Raw genomic sequence first — 14,125 nt, 5'->3', positions numbered from 1 at the left:
AGCATTTCTTCTACAGATCTTTCATGTAAACTGTTCTAGAACCATGACATAAGCTTCAATATCTGCAACAGTGGAGGCAAACCTATGACTAGCATGCCACAGCCAGCTAATTGTCATCAGTGAAAGTTCTAGCAATGATGTGGATCACTGGTCTACCAGGAAGGGAACACCAAGAACTGAGCTCTCCAGATCTGGTGAGGTCACACCTCTGCCAAGAGACCTCACAGGGGCCTCTGCTCTTCACTTCCAAAATAATCCTGTGTCTGTGGCTAATTCAGTCAGGCACGGGGGTCTCCCTGCCTGTCAAGTTTTATACATATGTGAAATACTTTAAGAAAAAAAGCTAAACCTCTGATTATAAAACTGAAAGGGCAGATGCCCTGAGTTAGAAATGGGAAAAGGTAACAAGCAACAGGGCGCTCACTACTGTGTATTACCAAGCAGGTGCCAAGAGATCCTGGCCGTGGTGGGGCCGGGAGGGCAAAAATGTTTTGAAGGACAATTTGGAGGAACTCACCGGGATTTTTTAAGGCTTATCTAAAAGGAACCGGGCGTGGTGGTGCACACCTGTAATCCAGCACTTGGCAGGAGGACTCTCACGAGTTTGAGGGCAGCCTGTGTTACACAGTGACTTCAGTCCAGCCTGAACTGCACAGTGAGACCTGGTCTCAGAGAAAAAAGTCTATCTGGAGCAATCCGAACAAAGCCAACAACAATGGTTGCCTCCACAAGTGAGTGGCCAAGGATTAAGTATTTTAAAATAAGGTACATAATAAAATAAGGTACATAACCAATAATCCAACTTCCAGGACGATCCCATACTGGGAGAGGAACACTAGCGCAGACCTTTCTGAGGCTGCTGCCTGAAGCTGCGCAGGCGTGGCGAGCTGTGGACACAGCACACTTTAGGGCGGCGATGGGCATGTGACAGAGCAGCCGTGACTGGCATCACACAGCACTGAAAGCATTCAGTAGATCTAGAGTGGCCAACACGGAAAGGTGTCCCTAAGAGCTCATGTAATGAAAAAGGTGAGTCATTCAGCATGCATGAGAGAGACACAGCTGTACTTAAAAATTTTCTGTGTGCATAAAATATCATAAAATAGTCTGGAAGAACCACAGCCAGCGGTTCACAGTGGTTACCTTGCGGGACAAGGTGAGACGATCAATCCCACTGCAGCATCTTATTTAACTTACAAGATACCTGTGTACCACATGGACTCTGTTCAATCATTTTGGGAAAGCTTTGCTCTGTCATGTGGCTTTGGGGCTGAGGATGTGGCTCAGTGGCAGAACACTTGACTAGTATGCATAAGGCCTGGCTTCAGTCCTCCAAGCCGGAACAGAAGGGTTGGGTATGCAGTTCAGTGATAGGCAGTGTGCTCAGTTTATGGCAGGCCCTGGAAAAAGGGGGAAGGGGAGGGGAAGAAGGAAGGGCAGGAGAGAAGAGAAGGCTTTGGAGCTGGGGGAGTGAACTCAGCTGAGGGAGCCTGCTGTGGATGTCTGCTTCCCCAAGAGAAGCCTATGACCTTCATTTTATTTATTGATTGATTGATTTGTATTTTTATCGGTACCAGGGATCAAACTCACGACTGCCTGCTTGCAAGGCAGGCGCTTATGCCACTGAGCTAAATCCCCAGCCCTGATGATCATTTTAACATCAAGTGTAAGATCATCCATGCGGTGCTCTGTCCTGCCTTTTGAACCTTTAACTGTTCAAAAAACAAAAACAAAAACACCAATGGCAACCTATGCTTGACTATCAGCTCGACATCCTGGAAACCCTTGTTCCTCACGGGAGCCACGCGAGCCCTCCAGGACGCCTTCCCTGAGATCCTCAGCCCTGCAGCTTGGGCCGCTACTCCCACAGCAGCCGCCTGCAGGCGCGGAGGGCACTGAAGTGCACAGGGAGGCAGCAGCCCAGGCCTGACGCCACAATCCCCGGCCAGGGACTCAGCCATGTGCCCCCAAAGTGCAGCCACCTCAGTTAACACACAGGGCTTCTCCCAGCCAGCAGGACAGGAAATTTCCACTCTGTTGAGCCTGGCAAAAGTGGCCTTGGCCTGTTGCCTAAAGGACAGGGATACTGTAGACAGCCACAGACCACCACCCACGGCTGCAATTGTTTATTGCACAAGAACCTGGCAATACCAATGCAGGGGCGGGCGTTACAAAACAATCCAGACTGACCCAGTTCTACCGCAGGGCATTCCACACCGACACTTCAGCTCTGCACACACGTATGCACACGCACACACAAACACACGTGAACATCCGTGAGCTTGACGCTCCTGTGCCTCGCTGGCTGCCTGCACCCCTGCCCACCTGCTGGAGCAGCCTTCATGGGGACGTGTCCAGGGGATACCAGAGCTAACTGAGGGGAGAGAAAATGCCAAGCCGCACTGAGCAGGGTCACTCAAATCAGCACGTGCACCATGGGTGGACAGGGCTCTCCCTCCAGACCCGGGAAGGACAAGACAAGGGACGGTGACACTGTCCTTACAGCTCCCGGGCGGATCTGAGGGCCAGCCTGGAGGCCCCAGAAGCTGGTGTGCAGCTGGGGCCCTGGACTAGCGAGTGTGCCACCACCGTTACTCCAGCACCCAGAGGAGACTGCACACCCAAAAACCTTAGTCCACAGCAGAATCCCCAAGGTGGAGAGAGCGCCACCAACCACGCCAGGCTGTCGAGGCACTTGGGGCCCTTCTGCTGGTTCTCAGTGGCGTCAGGTCCCAGATGCAGAGAAAGCTTGGCATCTATGCAGAACGAGTGTGCTCAGGGCATGTGCTGTTCCATGGAGGGAACTAAGGCCACCTGGATCTCTAGGGCTGCCAGGGGGGAGCAGTCAGACTCCTCTGCCCCTCCCCGGGGGCCACCAAGGGAACTATCTAGCAAAGGGAACCCTTCCCTACAGACTGCATGGGTTGGGAGTGGCATTCAGAACACCAAGCCCTTCCTCTGCGTTGAGCTCAGGGACTTGGCCACTGGGCAACTGAGCGGCCGGGTCAGGCCTGCCTGAGCTTGCTAAGCCAAGCTGTGAGGAGGAGCAGCTTTTGTACCAGCAAGGCTGGGTCCCCCAAGGCCCTGGCACACCTGGGGCTCCGCCTCCTCCACAGGAAGTGGCAGCAGCACACCAAAAGCAAAACAAAAAGCGACCCTACACACAAACGCTTCAAGTTTATGTAAAAGGACAACTCGGAGGGAGCTTGCGGTTGCCCGCCCACTGACCCCCACGCAGGTGGCCGGTCCCACCCTGTGTCTGCTGAGAAGGGATGAGCAGAGGCCCTCGTCTTTGCGGCCAGCCTGTGTCTTTCCTCAGATCTTTGTCTCATGTGGACCCATGGAAAGTTCTAGTTAAGACAGAACCTCTTCTGCTGGCAAAGACCCGGCTCTCTCAGTCCAGAACAGCCACCCGAAAGTGGCCAGTTCCTCCTCTAACTAGGACATGAGGCCCAGGCTCCTGCCACGTCCTTTGGGACCGGGCAGCTTCCCTCGCACACTCCTGCGCACCCAGGTTGGTCCTAAGGGAAGGGGAGAGTTTTGCAGGGGTCACCCCTGGACTTTGCGACACGTGGCAGGGCCAAGGTGACTCGGGGCTTTATTCCAGACTGCCACCTGCAGGTAGGAGGGCAGGTTCTGCCATCGGGGATGACGCTGTGGTCCCATGCAGGGCCACCATCCACAGGGCCTTCCTGAGGGCTGTGTGGCCGGCAGGCTGTCAGGCAGGGAGGACTCGGGACTACGTATGTGCTGGGGGCTGGGGAGGGGCAGCCTCGGTTACTCCTGTCCAAAGCCCTCGGTCTCCTCAACAGCATACAGCAGCTTCTCCTTCAGCTGTTCGTAGCTCTTGTAGGGCGGGAGATCCAGACGGTTGAAGCTGTAGAGAGGGGAGGGCGGAAAGGGGTCACAAGCAGCCCAAGGAGCTCAGTGGCTGGGTGCCCACACTCCAGGAGTGACACGCTGCCAGGCAGGACCCAGCACAGGGCCCTCGACCTGTGTGTCGCGCTCAGTGCTGCAGGCTCCTGGACCCGCAGGGCGTCAGGGCAGGGCACAGTGCGGGGGGCACACTAGGTGGGGCACTTGGGGCAGCAGCTCTTGCCCAGAGGGTCCGAGCCCTGAGGCAGAGGTAGACACATGTCACAGTCCCACCTCTCCAACCCAAGACCCCTGAGCCACCCAGACGTTGTCAGCGCGGAAGCCCTGAAGCTGCCGTGTCCACTGGGCCATGAGAATCGTCTGTTCCTTGAGGCTTTAACACCTCCCACCAAACCAGCCTGCTCACCATGTGTGGCTTCTGGGCAGCCAGGTTTCCTTGCCGACCTTGTCAATGCAGAACTTCTGAGGTCCGTTGCTCCCTGTTATCCAAGGTACAGGCACCATTTGTCAGCAGCACCGGCCTTCCCAAAGCAGGGCCCTCACCCCCAGCCAGGGCACTGGCGGGATACAGAAAACGCACCAATGAGCTCGGCGAATCCCCCGACAGGCAGGCGGCAGGTTCCGGTAACGAACTGCAGCAGCCGGATCCTTTTCTCGTTGTCCATCTCCTTCACCACCTGGAAGGCCACAAACAAGGCCCAGTCTGGAGACCCCCCCAGCCCCAGCTTAACACAGAGCTCGACGGCTGCAAGCCAGCTGGGGCCCACTCTGGGCCGAGAACACAAAACCACGCTGCGGATGGTGACGGCCACAGCCAGGAAAGGTCGGCCACGCTTCCTCTAAGAGGCTGCGTCTGTAGGACACTCACACCCGGCCGTGGGACTTCTCTTGGTCTCAGGAAGGTTTGTTTTTAGGGAAATGACATGTTCTGAGATTAGTGGGATAGGCACACGACAGTGACATCGTGAAGGTACTAGAAGCTGTCAGATTGCATAACAAAACATTTATGTTGGTGAATTGCATTGTATGTGAATTTCACCACTACAAAACATTTATATATATATATGTAAGTACACATGTAATAATGTAGCTATTCTTTTTTATATATGCTACACTTGATAATAACAATGGAACCTATACAAATATAAAGGCATTTGGATCCTTAAACAGGAGGTGACAAGCTCACTCTGTTTTTCTGGAGCCAAGTGCCTGCCTTCTCATCCACCTGGTGGGAGGGAAGCAGAGGACCAAGGGCAGCTGTGCTTCCTGCCTGCAGACCCCGTGGCCCCCACAGCTGGCCCCAGTGTGACCGCAGGGGACAACTTCCTGTCACAGTCCCCTCCCATTCTCCCCACGGCTGTGTTCATCATCTCCTTCTGCATGCTGGGGAAGGTGAAGGAGCCTCAAGCCTGAGGTCTAATCAGGTCCCATTTCCTCAGAGTGAAAACGTTCCTACCAAGACATCTTGTTTGTCGCAGCCCGGTAGGCACAGGACCCAGCACCCACCTGCCAGAACCACTGGATCTGCTTGCTGTTCTTGGTGTAGTGCCGGTAGATAGTGTTCTTCTGCCAGTCACTCATGTCAATCTCCTGCATGCCACACAGCATGAGCTGCAGGGAGGAACGTGTCAGGGAGGAGAGTGCCGGCGACCTGGCACCGGCTCCCTTCCAGGCCAGGCCTCGGCCATATCCACCAGCTAGCAGGAGAAATCCTCCAGAGCTCTCCGACTGGCTATTTCTGCTGGAAGTTTTAATAACATGGGTGACCCAAGTCCCTGCTCTCTCGGTACAAGTGTCTGGAAAACTGAAGACTGAGACCCCCACAGAGACCATCTGCCTGCCCTCCACCTCCATTCTGCTGAAATCTGGGGTTCAGTCAGTGGGTCTCTTTGGGTGCACAGGAGCACATCAGAGCTGGAGTGCACCAGAGGCAGGGGTGCAGGGTGTCCTCAACACTCACCTCTAGCTCTTTCTCATCAAAATAGCGCAGCCACTCCAGGGGGGCCACCTCATTGAAGCCATCTAGGAAGGCTTTGGTCTGTTCTTCCACGCCTCGGGTGAAGCGCCAGTCCGTCAGCAGCCTATAACCAAAGGCAGCTGTTGCTGGAGCCCGGCGCCCCACTCAGGTGACAAGCAGCCCAGCTGGAGGGCATCATTTGCCCCTACTGCCACACCTAGACCAGGGTGTGCAAGGCTCCGGAGCACAGCCCTGAAAGCCTCACAGTAACCCCACAATCCCGAGTCTCTGAGGTCCCTCCCGTCCTCCCGCATGGCTCGCTGAGCTGCAGACGTGCAGACGTGTGGAGATGAAGGTCACACCGAGGTCAGAAGAGTGTGCGGGGCAGGCTGGCACAGCAGCACACACAGGGTGGCGGATTTATGCATGCGGGACACAGAAAGCCACTCAGTCAGGAGACAGGTAGTGACAACTTCTCTTCAAACGAAATTCCCTAAAGCCAGGAAGTCTCTCACATGGAAAAAACACCAACTGGGAGCTGCTAACCACAGGCCTGGGGCCCAGCTCCCCTAAGTCGCATCATCACAAGCCCAGACACGGGCTGCCCACCACAGCAGGTCTAACTGAGAGTTTCTTGCAATGTACAGAGACCTGCGGCCCCCATGTGGGGGCCTGGCCAACAAGGGGACCCCAGACAGAGCAGGAAGCTCCTTCTCTGCAACCCATGGGTCCCACTCCTGCCCTGGCTCACATGATATATTCTTCCTTGTTCTCCTCTGTGACACGGATACTCTCGCCGCCCTCCTTCAGCTCGTGGGTTGTCACCTTGCCCAGGATCTCCATGTCCTGGATGAAGAAGAGCTCCAGGCCGCACTCTTCTAGATTGTTCTCTCTGGGGAGCAAGATGTCCACCTTGGCAGCGTCTCCCTGGGTCCTGCCCCACTCCTTGCTGTTAGCACCCCAGGGCACCAAGGACTCATAGGTGGCCTCGATCTCTGAACAGTGGCACAGACATGTGATGCAAGGGGAGAACTGCCCCACAGGGGCCACCCATCCCCACAGGCACCAGATGAGGTGGGTGAGCAGAGTCACACAAGGCCAGCCAGTGCCCCTGCATGCAGGGCAAGCAAGGGACTCACTTGATCCAGAGGATGGAGTTATAGAACTCAGGGTCGATGGATTCCAGGTCTTTCAGCGTGGGTCTCTTGTTGAGCATCCGCTTGTAGAAAGGGAGGGTGAAGCCTGTGTCAATGAACTTCCCATGGTACAGGGCCTGAGGAAGGAAGAGGCCTGGCTAAGACCTTGGGGACAGCATCTGAGGCAGGCGCTGTGATCTTGGTCAAAGGCCGCTGCTCCCACCTTCTTCACTCCCTGCCCAAAGCCGAGCTACCATGGCCCAGGGCCTAAGGAGCACTTCACCCCGACTTGGACTTGGACGGGAATCATCCGGCCCTGCAGCCACAGGGATGCTCCCTGCCAGGCTGCTCCTGGCTTAACAGAGGCCTCGCCACGCTCACAGGGAACACTTGCTCAGAACAGTCCAGGTGGCAGCCCTGACTCACTGGTGCTCTGAGCCGGCAGCAGAGGTGGCCAAAAATAATGCAGACGCCATGGAGGGCGCCAGTGGTGAGTAATAGTCTAGCGCTTCATGGGCTGTCCTGTCGGCTGCTGGGCCAGGTGGGTCTCTAGACCTGGGAAGAATGTGCCCACTTCTGGAGCCATTGTCTCGGCCAAGAACTTCTGGATGAACCAAAGACCATATTTAGTCTCAGACCCTGAGGCCCTCCTGTAGGGAGCAGGGAGGGACTCGCAGACATCCAGGGAGGATACCAAGTCAGCACTGAAGTCTCCAGCAGGCTCCTCTGCTCAGTGCTGGGTCCCCCCCAGAAGACTCCACTGGGGACATGATGTGGCCCCTCATCACAGCCATACAGGGGTCCTTTGTCTAGATAAAAATGTCTGAGCACCTCCTTGGGACAGACGCCCCGTCCATGCCAGTCCATCTGCTGGGGTCCTGTTCTAAGCTCACATGGATTCCAAGTCCCTTCCTGAAAGCCTGAGGGTCTCAGCTGATGCTCCCACTTGTGGCTCATGACAGGCAGGCAGCTGTGGCTTCACTCAGCTGCTGTCCAATGTCACCTGATGGTGCACACTTCACACTAAGTCAAGTCTGTGGCTCAGGGTGACAGGGCTTCTATCTGACAAATGCTACTCAAATCAATGCAAGGAACCCTCGAGCACCCCGAGCACCTAGGTTCCCCACAGCTACCTGCAGCTTTTCAGTCTTTAAGTCCTGTGAGGAAGACCAAGAGGCCCAGAGAGGGGGTGCTACCCTTCCTGGAGGTCCCAGTGAGGCCCTCCCACCTCACCAGGAGGAAGAGTAGCCCTGCGGCCCGGGCGCCCTTACCATGGCGATGAACCTGCCGATGAAGCGGAAGTAGGTGAGGTGGTCGGGGTTGATGGAGGAGGCGGGGTTGATCTGCAGGCAGTAGTTGTTCTTCCCGGCATACTCAAACAAGCAGTACATGGGGTTGAGCACCTCGTGGGACAGGAGGAAGAACCACTCTCTAGGAGGCGGGGGAGAGAAGAAACAGGACGATGGATCCCCGCACGCCCACGGTGGCACTCATGGCTCTGCCGAGTGTCTCAGCTGGTCAGGTGACCAGTGTCACCAGCTGGTCAGGGAGCCAGCCTGCCCCAGACCCAGGATGGACCGGCACCATGGCACGCGGGGATGGTGCCAAGGAAAACCTTCGCGTGTACCCGTCAGCTCCGCGTGGTGCATCCTAGGACTCTGCATCACGACCTCCAGAGCTTCTGGTGGGGCCCTAGGCCACCGTGAACAACTGTGGGACTGTGCGCAGCTCGAGGGCACTGTGTTCAAGTAGCATAGACACATGCATTTGTTACAACAGGTTTTCTGCCAAAGTGTTGTGTGGTACCAACCACCATCCCGGGTGGGCAGCGGAATGTGAATCTATGGTAACATGTTCCTGGCTCCTGCCCCATGAAAACAGGGTGATCCTGCTGCCCCAGACAGTGCGCCCCACCCCGCCAGCTACAGCACGCATCTCTCACTTTCCTTGCACTTTGCCCGCCCCTCACCCCAGACCCCTCTTCCATGTGTTCATCTGAACCAACACCCAAGCCATGGCATCTATTTGTATGCTAGGTGCAAGCTTCAGGCTAGAATCCAGAGTTTGGACTTGAGCTAAACTGGCAGGGGGGCCTCCCAGGAGGCCAGTCTCTGGCTGCTTGTTTGTGGCTGAGCAGACGAGGAGTCCTTCGATGCAGAGGGTGCCCCGGTATCCTGTCCGTGGTTCTACCCTGTGGTAGAACAGCATGACGTAACCTACCATAGGGTAAAACCACTGGCAGGACACAGAGAGAGACACACAGGGCGGGAGCCACACCAAGCCCACCAAGCACAGCCTGGAGAGGAGGTCACCACAGAAAAAGAACAATCCGTCCACAGGAGGCCAACACAGAAGGCAACACCATCAGCAAACAAGGACCAGAAGCAAGTTAGCCCAACACCAAGTGAGAAGACATCCCCACACCATGAGAGGTCAGCAGTCTGAGCGAGCCCACGGCCAAGGTGCTCCTCTCTGCAGGGCCCTTCTTCCCTGTTGCCCAGATGCCCTGCTACCTTCTGTAAGGGACTGGGTGAAGGCAAGGCAGTGCTCTCGGCCCTTGCCAGGTCGCTTCAGCCATTTTAATTGTACTGGCCTGTGCACAGGACATGTGGCTAAGTACGGATAAGGGCCCTTGACCATGACCTAGCTTCTGCCTGCTCTGAGATACCTCCCTTCACCTGCCCTGGGGACAAAGGGAAGCCTAGGGTCAACTTTAAGGGACACCCATGTGGCCACTACCTACTGATGCAGCTGGACTGGTTATGAAAGCACAGAAATAATGACATGGATGGGTGAAGCGTGACCTGAGCCTTGCCCCCCGCCCCAGGAGCCCCCAGGCTCCTCGTGGTCCAGCAATTGCAGGCTTGATGTCTGTCCTTGCTCCAGCGTCCTCTGGCACTGGCTAGAAAGGCTAGATGTTTTCAACACTCTCTCTACGCACCTCCTGAAGATGTAGGAGCTCTGGCTATGAATGTGAGCAGGGAGGAAGCCACTTTGTGCCCATGGGGTACAGTGGGGACAGCACAGCCTTCAGGGAAACCAAGCTCACCTGGCGATGCCTCCGTAGTCCAGGCCCTCCTCCCCACGCATGATGATGTAGAGCCGGCGGCGCAGGTCATAGGGCTTCATGTTCATGATCTGGGGAGACAGAGTGTCTGGCCAGCCTGTCCTTTCCGCAGCACAGCGGACGGGGCAGAGGCCTAGGGCCTGTGTCCAGCAGACATGGTCACAAAGACCCCTGCACAGTGTGGGTTTCACAGAACATGGGACAGGGGACAGAGTGGTGGGAGGAGGACCCTGCCTGCCCTGTCCTGGTCTTGGCACCATCATTATACTCTAACCTGTTGGAAAGAATCCTCAAAGAGCGTCTGCCTGGAAACGCTGATCTTCACATGGCTGGGCAGGGCATTTGACTGAAAAGAACAGAGAAGAACTTCAAATCTGGGCCTCATCGACTAGCTACTCACTGGGGCTTCCCGTCTGGAAAAACAGGCATTCCTGACCCAGTCCAGAGTGAGACAGGCATCTTGTCCCTGGCTAAGACGCAGATACCTCAATGGGTGGAACTCACTCAACAAACCCACTCCGTGGGAGCCCCCAAACCAGAACTCACGTGGCACAGGAACCGGAACTGATGATACTTCCACCGAAAACTCCGGTCATAGGCACCAGGGGAACCTTGCTTAGTCCTGGAAGAGCAAAGATGCTCTGGAATCCATGTGATTTTTCAAAAAATGAACCATCTGTCTTTATTATTTAGACTTACGGAAAACTAATGCTTTTTGTATTTCAAGTTGCATAAAAGAAAGGAAAAGACTTCCATCAAGAGCTTTGAAAAGTCAAAAGAAAAACCTGAAACAATGCTAGATTTCTTGCTTTTAAAAGGGAAATATTACTAATGGTGTTCCGGATGGTCAGGCTTGCCGTCCCTCTCCCCAGTCTTCTAAGGCAACATCAACATTGGCCACTAGAGGGCAGTGAGAAGCACAGCACAACCACAGCAGCCACCGAGCTCCTGTCACCAGCCTGGTGGTGCGGGTGACACTGCCGTGGCCTGTGGGAGTCCTTACCCTGACTCAAACCCGGGGCGAGGATCTTTAAAGGTGGTGGTGCGAGTATTGTGGTCCACAAAATATCGCACCCCCTCGCTGGTGTACTTCATTTCCCATCCAGGGGGCAGAGCTGGTTCCTGGATCATCCTGGAAACGCAAGTAAAAGGGGGTTAGGGTGGGCCCCACTTGTGGGCCTCTGCCGCTGCTCTCTGCTTTCACCTGGCTCTGCAGAGCCCTTGAGGAGCAGGCACCTGGGGAATATGCACCTGGCATGACTCAAGCTGTGAAGACCCAAGTCACGACCAAAAGGAAGTCCCCCAGCCAAAATGCCAGTCCTGGGCAGATGGCACTGGTCCTAGTGGACATTAGCAATCCTGAGACAGCAAGCACCCCAGCCCAACCTCCGATGGGGCTTGAGGTGCTGGGGCACCTTCCACCTTTTTACAATCAAATTCTCAGCACCCTGCATAAGCAGTGCAGAGGCCAGCAGTGTCTGCGGGTGACCACTCGCTGCCCACCACAGGTTCTACTTCAGGATCCACCATCACACTCTCATCAGTGCCCCCCACCCCGAATCCTCACCCCTGCGTCCGAGGGTCCTCCCACTGGGTGGTGCGTGTGTTGTGGTTCACGTAATACACCCGTCCATTGTCCTGCCTCTTCTCTGCCATGGGGGAAATAAGGAGAGAAAGCGATCAGCCCAAAGATCTTAGCCAGGTCCTTTCCCTCGACTCCTGGGAACTGGGACCAACTTTCAAACCTTGCGGCCAAAATAGTAGAGAGGTTTAGCTGGCCAAAGCCTGGAAGACTCATATTTGTTACTAGGAAGGACAAAGACCACTTCTCTGTCGTGGCACAAGGGAGGGACACGCACAGTGCCAGCTTCAGTGGTTGTCTGGCTTGTCAGAGGAAAGGGCGGCGCAGCACATGGAGAAGACTGCCAGGCAGGACCAGAGGTGTAATTGCATCCAGCTGTGTACAGCATGGTCACTCCCTCGCCCCCAAAAGCAGGGAGAGAAACCCTTCAGCTCCAGGTGGGTGGGTAGAAACCAGGGGTAAGGCCCCCAATACCAAGGGGCCCCCTTTCCCAGGCAGTCCCTGAGCCTGCCAAACTGTTTCTGTCCCAGAAACAAATGATGCTAATGACAACGAGATGTCATTAAAGAAATGACAACCAGGGCACCCAAGTCTGAAAAAGGGGAAGAATGGGGTACACCAGCCCTCGTCACCAGAACAAGTTCCTGCCTCTGACTGATCTGCTCTCTATTTTTTTTTTTTTTTTTTTGTCTTTTTCCTTTTTATCGGTACCAGGGATCGAACTCATGACTCCCTGCTTGCAAGGCAGGCGCTTATGCCACTGAGCTAAATCTCCAGCCCCGATCTGCTATTACGCGGCTAGGATTTTGTAAGCGCAAACACTTGTTAATCATACTTTGAAAAAGCTGGGGAAATAAGAAAAAATACAGACAAAAAGAGAGAAAGAGCACGAGATGGTTGAAACTGTCATGCAGTGACTACTCGAGGCCAGTATGTGACCAGTAGCAGAAGGCAGACATCCCAGGAGGCTCCCGACAGACGGCCACTCCCAGGCCAGGAGCTGCTGCTGCTGGGAACTGGATTGGATCCTCCACGGCCGCTCCACCGAGGGCCAAAGCCAGGGCCAACCACTGTCTGGGGGATCTGCCCAGCAGGTCTGACGTCAGGCCATCACCCCAGCACTGGTGCAGTACAGTTTCTCAAGGTCCCACTGAGTGCCTAAGAGCTGTGACTGTGCCAGTGGGGTGGGGGTCGGGTGAGTGCTCCAGGGAGCACCGCTGCACCTTGTTTCAGGAGCAAGAAGACTTGAGAGCATTTGTCACACGCCTAGGGCAGGCCTGCGTGTGGGGATAACTGTGGAGTCTCCCGTAGGGTGGCAGAAAGGGACCTGGGAACTGAGGGCAGGGGTGACACCAGCAGGCTCGCCATCGATGCCATTCCTGTTTGTTTTGGCGTTCTTTCTGTCCAGTCTCACCATCCCTGGGGAGGCACTGACCCCTGCCACAGTCCAGGGATGCCAACACTGAGCCCAGAGGATTGCAGTTAGAAAGGTCCCCTGGCCCGTGGCCAGAATGTTCTTTTTCTCACTTTTGGACTATTCTTGCGACTGGTCAACCGCACTGACTCTGACTGTGTCTCCTCTATTCTTATCTCAGATATTCTCCATCCAGTATGGGGGAACAGTTTTCAGGTCTCTACAGCTCCTCTTACTGGTGACCATTATTTATCAAAATGGCTACAGAAATAAAATCACTTGACTGGGCTATATTGCCCACCTTTAGAGACCCAGAAACACGCCAGGTCCTTGGCACCGGGTCACTGATGTAACTTTCCTGTCTGTGAAAGGATCCTCAGTTACTCTCTCAAGCTTGACCTGCTGCCAACCCCTGAGATACAGACGACTTTACTGTGATCCAGGGGCCAGGCAGGTCACCTGGGTGCACCAGGATTGCCTAGCTGAGCTGAAAATCAACATATTCATGGAAGCCTTACTATCTGGCCTCTCTCACTGGAAGGATGGGTCCTCCGGCACTTGGGAGCACAGTGGTAATTGACTAAGTGGTGTCCCGTGTACTAGGAAGTGACATTACTCCCAGGGAGCAGCTGGGTCTGTCTCAGGGGATCCAGTCCCAAAGCTGGGCTCTTCCAGGCAGTGTCCATCCTAACATGTCAGCTTCCCAGCAGAGCTTCACCCCCTGTGGCGAGCCCCTCACCCAGGGTTAACGCCATCTATGAATACCACCAAGCCAGTATGTACCCAACCAATATGTTGAACCAAATACCTGCTGACTCCTGTGAAAATCACCCTCTTGGGCAATCAGGGCTTTGCAGGACTGACCCAAACCCCTCCATCTGAAAGAGCTGCAGAACATATCAAGTCTCACCACCGCTAGTGACCCCAGCTTTGCATGCCCCTCCTCCCTAGAATGGCTACGCAGGCCCCATCGTTCCTAAGTCATGGAGTCCATGCCCTAACTTGCTCTGGGCATCACACCGAGGGCTTGAAAGAGTAAGAAGCAGCCACTAACAGCCAAGAGGACCCAGCACAGTGTTACGGTAGCAACGCC

The 14,125-nt window shown here is 55.2% G+C and overlaps 1 protein-coding gene across 5 annotated transcripts in view; it reads right to left on the bottom strand.

The window, feature by feature from the left end:
• Positions 1 to 2,111: 2,111 nt before the first annotated feature.
• Positions 2,112 to 14,125, bottom strand: part of Wwp2 (WW domain containing E3 ubiquitin protein ligase 2) — a 132,320-nt gene continuing 120,306 nt past the window's right edge. For all 5 annotated transcript variants that reach the window (XM_003471980.4, XM_005004630.4, XM_023565970.2 and 2 more), the window contains 13 exons: positions 11,604 to 11,685; positions 11,040 to 11,168; positions 10,583 to 10,658; positions 10,311 to 10,382; positions 10,019 to 10,107; positions 8,241 to 8,400; positions 6,973 to 7,106; positions 6,585 to 6,725; positions 5,837 to 5,957; positions 5,383 to 5,487; positions 4,457 to 4,553; positions 4,283 to 4,355; positions 2,112 to 3,877 (listed from right to left, as the gene is read on the bottom strand). In XM_003471980.4, the coding sequence (XP_003472028.1) occupies positions 3,778 to 3,877; positions 4,283 to 4,355; positions 4,457 to 4,553; positions 5,383 to 5,487; positions 5,837 to 5,957; positions 6,585 to 6,725; positions 6,973 to 7,106; positions 8,241 to 8,400; positions 10,019 to 10,107; positions 10,311 to 10,382; positions 10,583 to 10,658; positions 11,040 to 11,168; positions 11,604 to 11,685 (1,379 nt within the window). In that variant the 3' untranslated portion in view covers positions 2,112 to 3,777. The remainder of the gene's footprint in view (positions 3,878 to 4,282; positions 4,356 to 4,456; positions 4,554 to 5,382; positions 5,488 to 5,836; positions 5,958 to 6,584; positions 6,726 to 6,972; positions 7,107 to 8,240; positions 8,401 to 10,018; positions 10,108 to 10,310; positions 10,383 to 10,582; positions 10,659 to 11,039; positions 11,169 to 11,603; positions 11,686 to 14,125) is intronic.

The sequence above is a fragment of the Cavia porcellus genome, unplaced genomic scaffold (assembly GCF_034190915.1).
Source record: "Cavia porcellus strain 051 isolate PalLab524CR breed Dunkin Hartley unplaced genomic scaffold, mCavPor4.1 scaffold_4, whole genome shotgun sequence".
Classification (NCBI taxonomy): Eukaryota; Metazoa; Chordata; class Mammalia; order Rodentia; family Caviidae; genus Cavia; species Cavia porcellus.
Note: the sequence above shows the minus strand (reverse complement) of the source record. Positions and strands in the feature narration are given on the sequence as shown.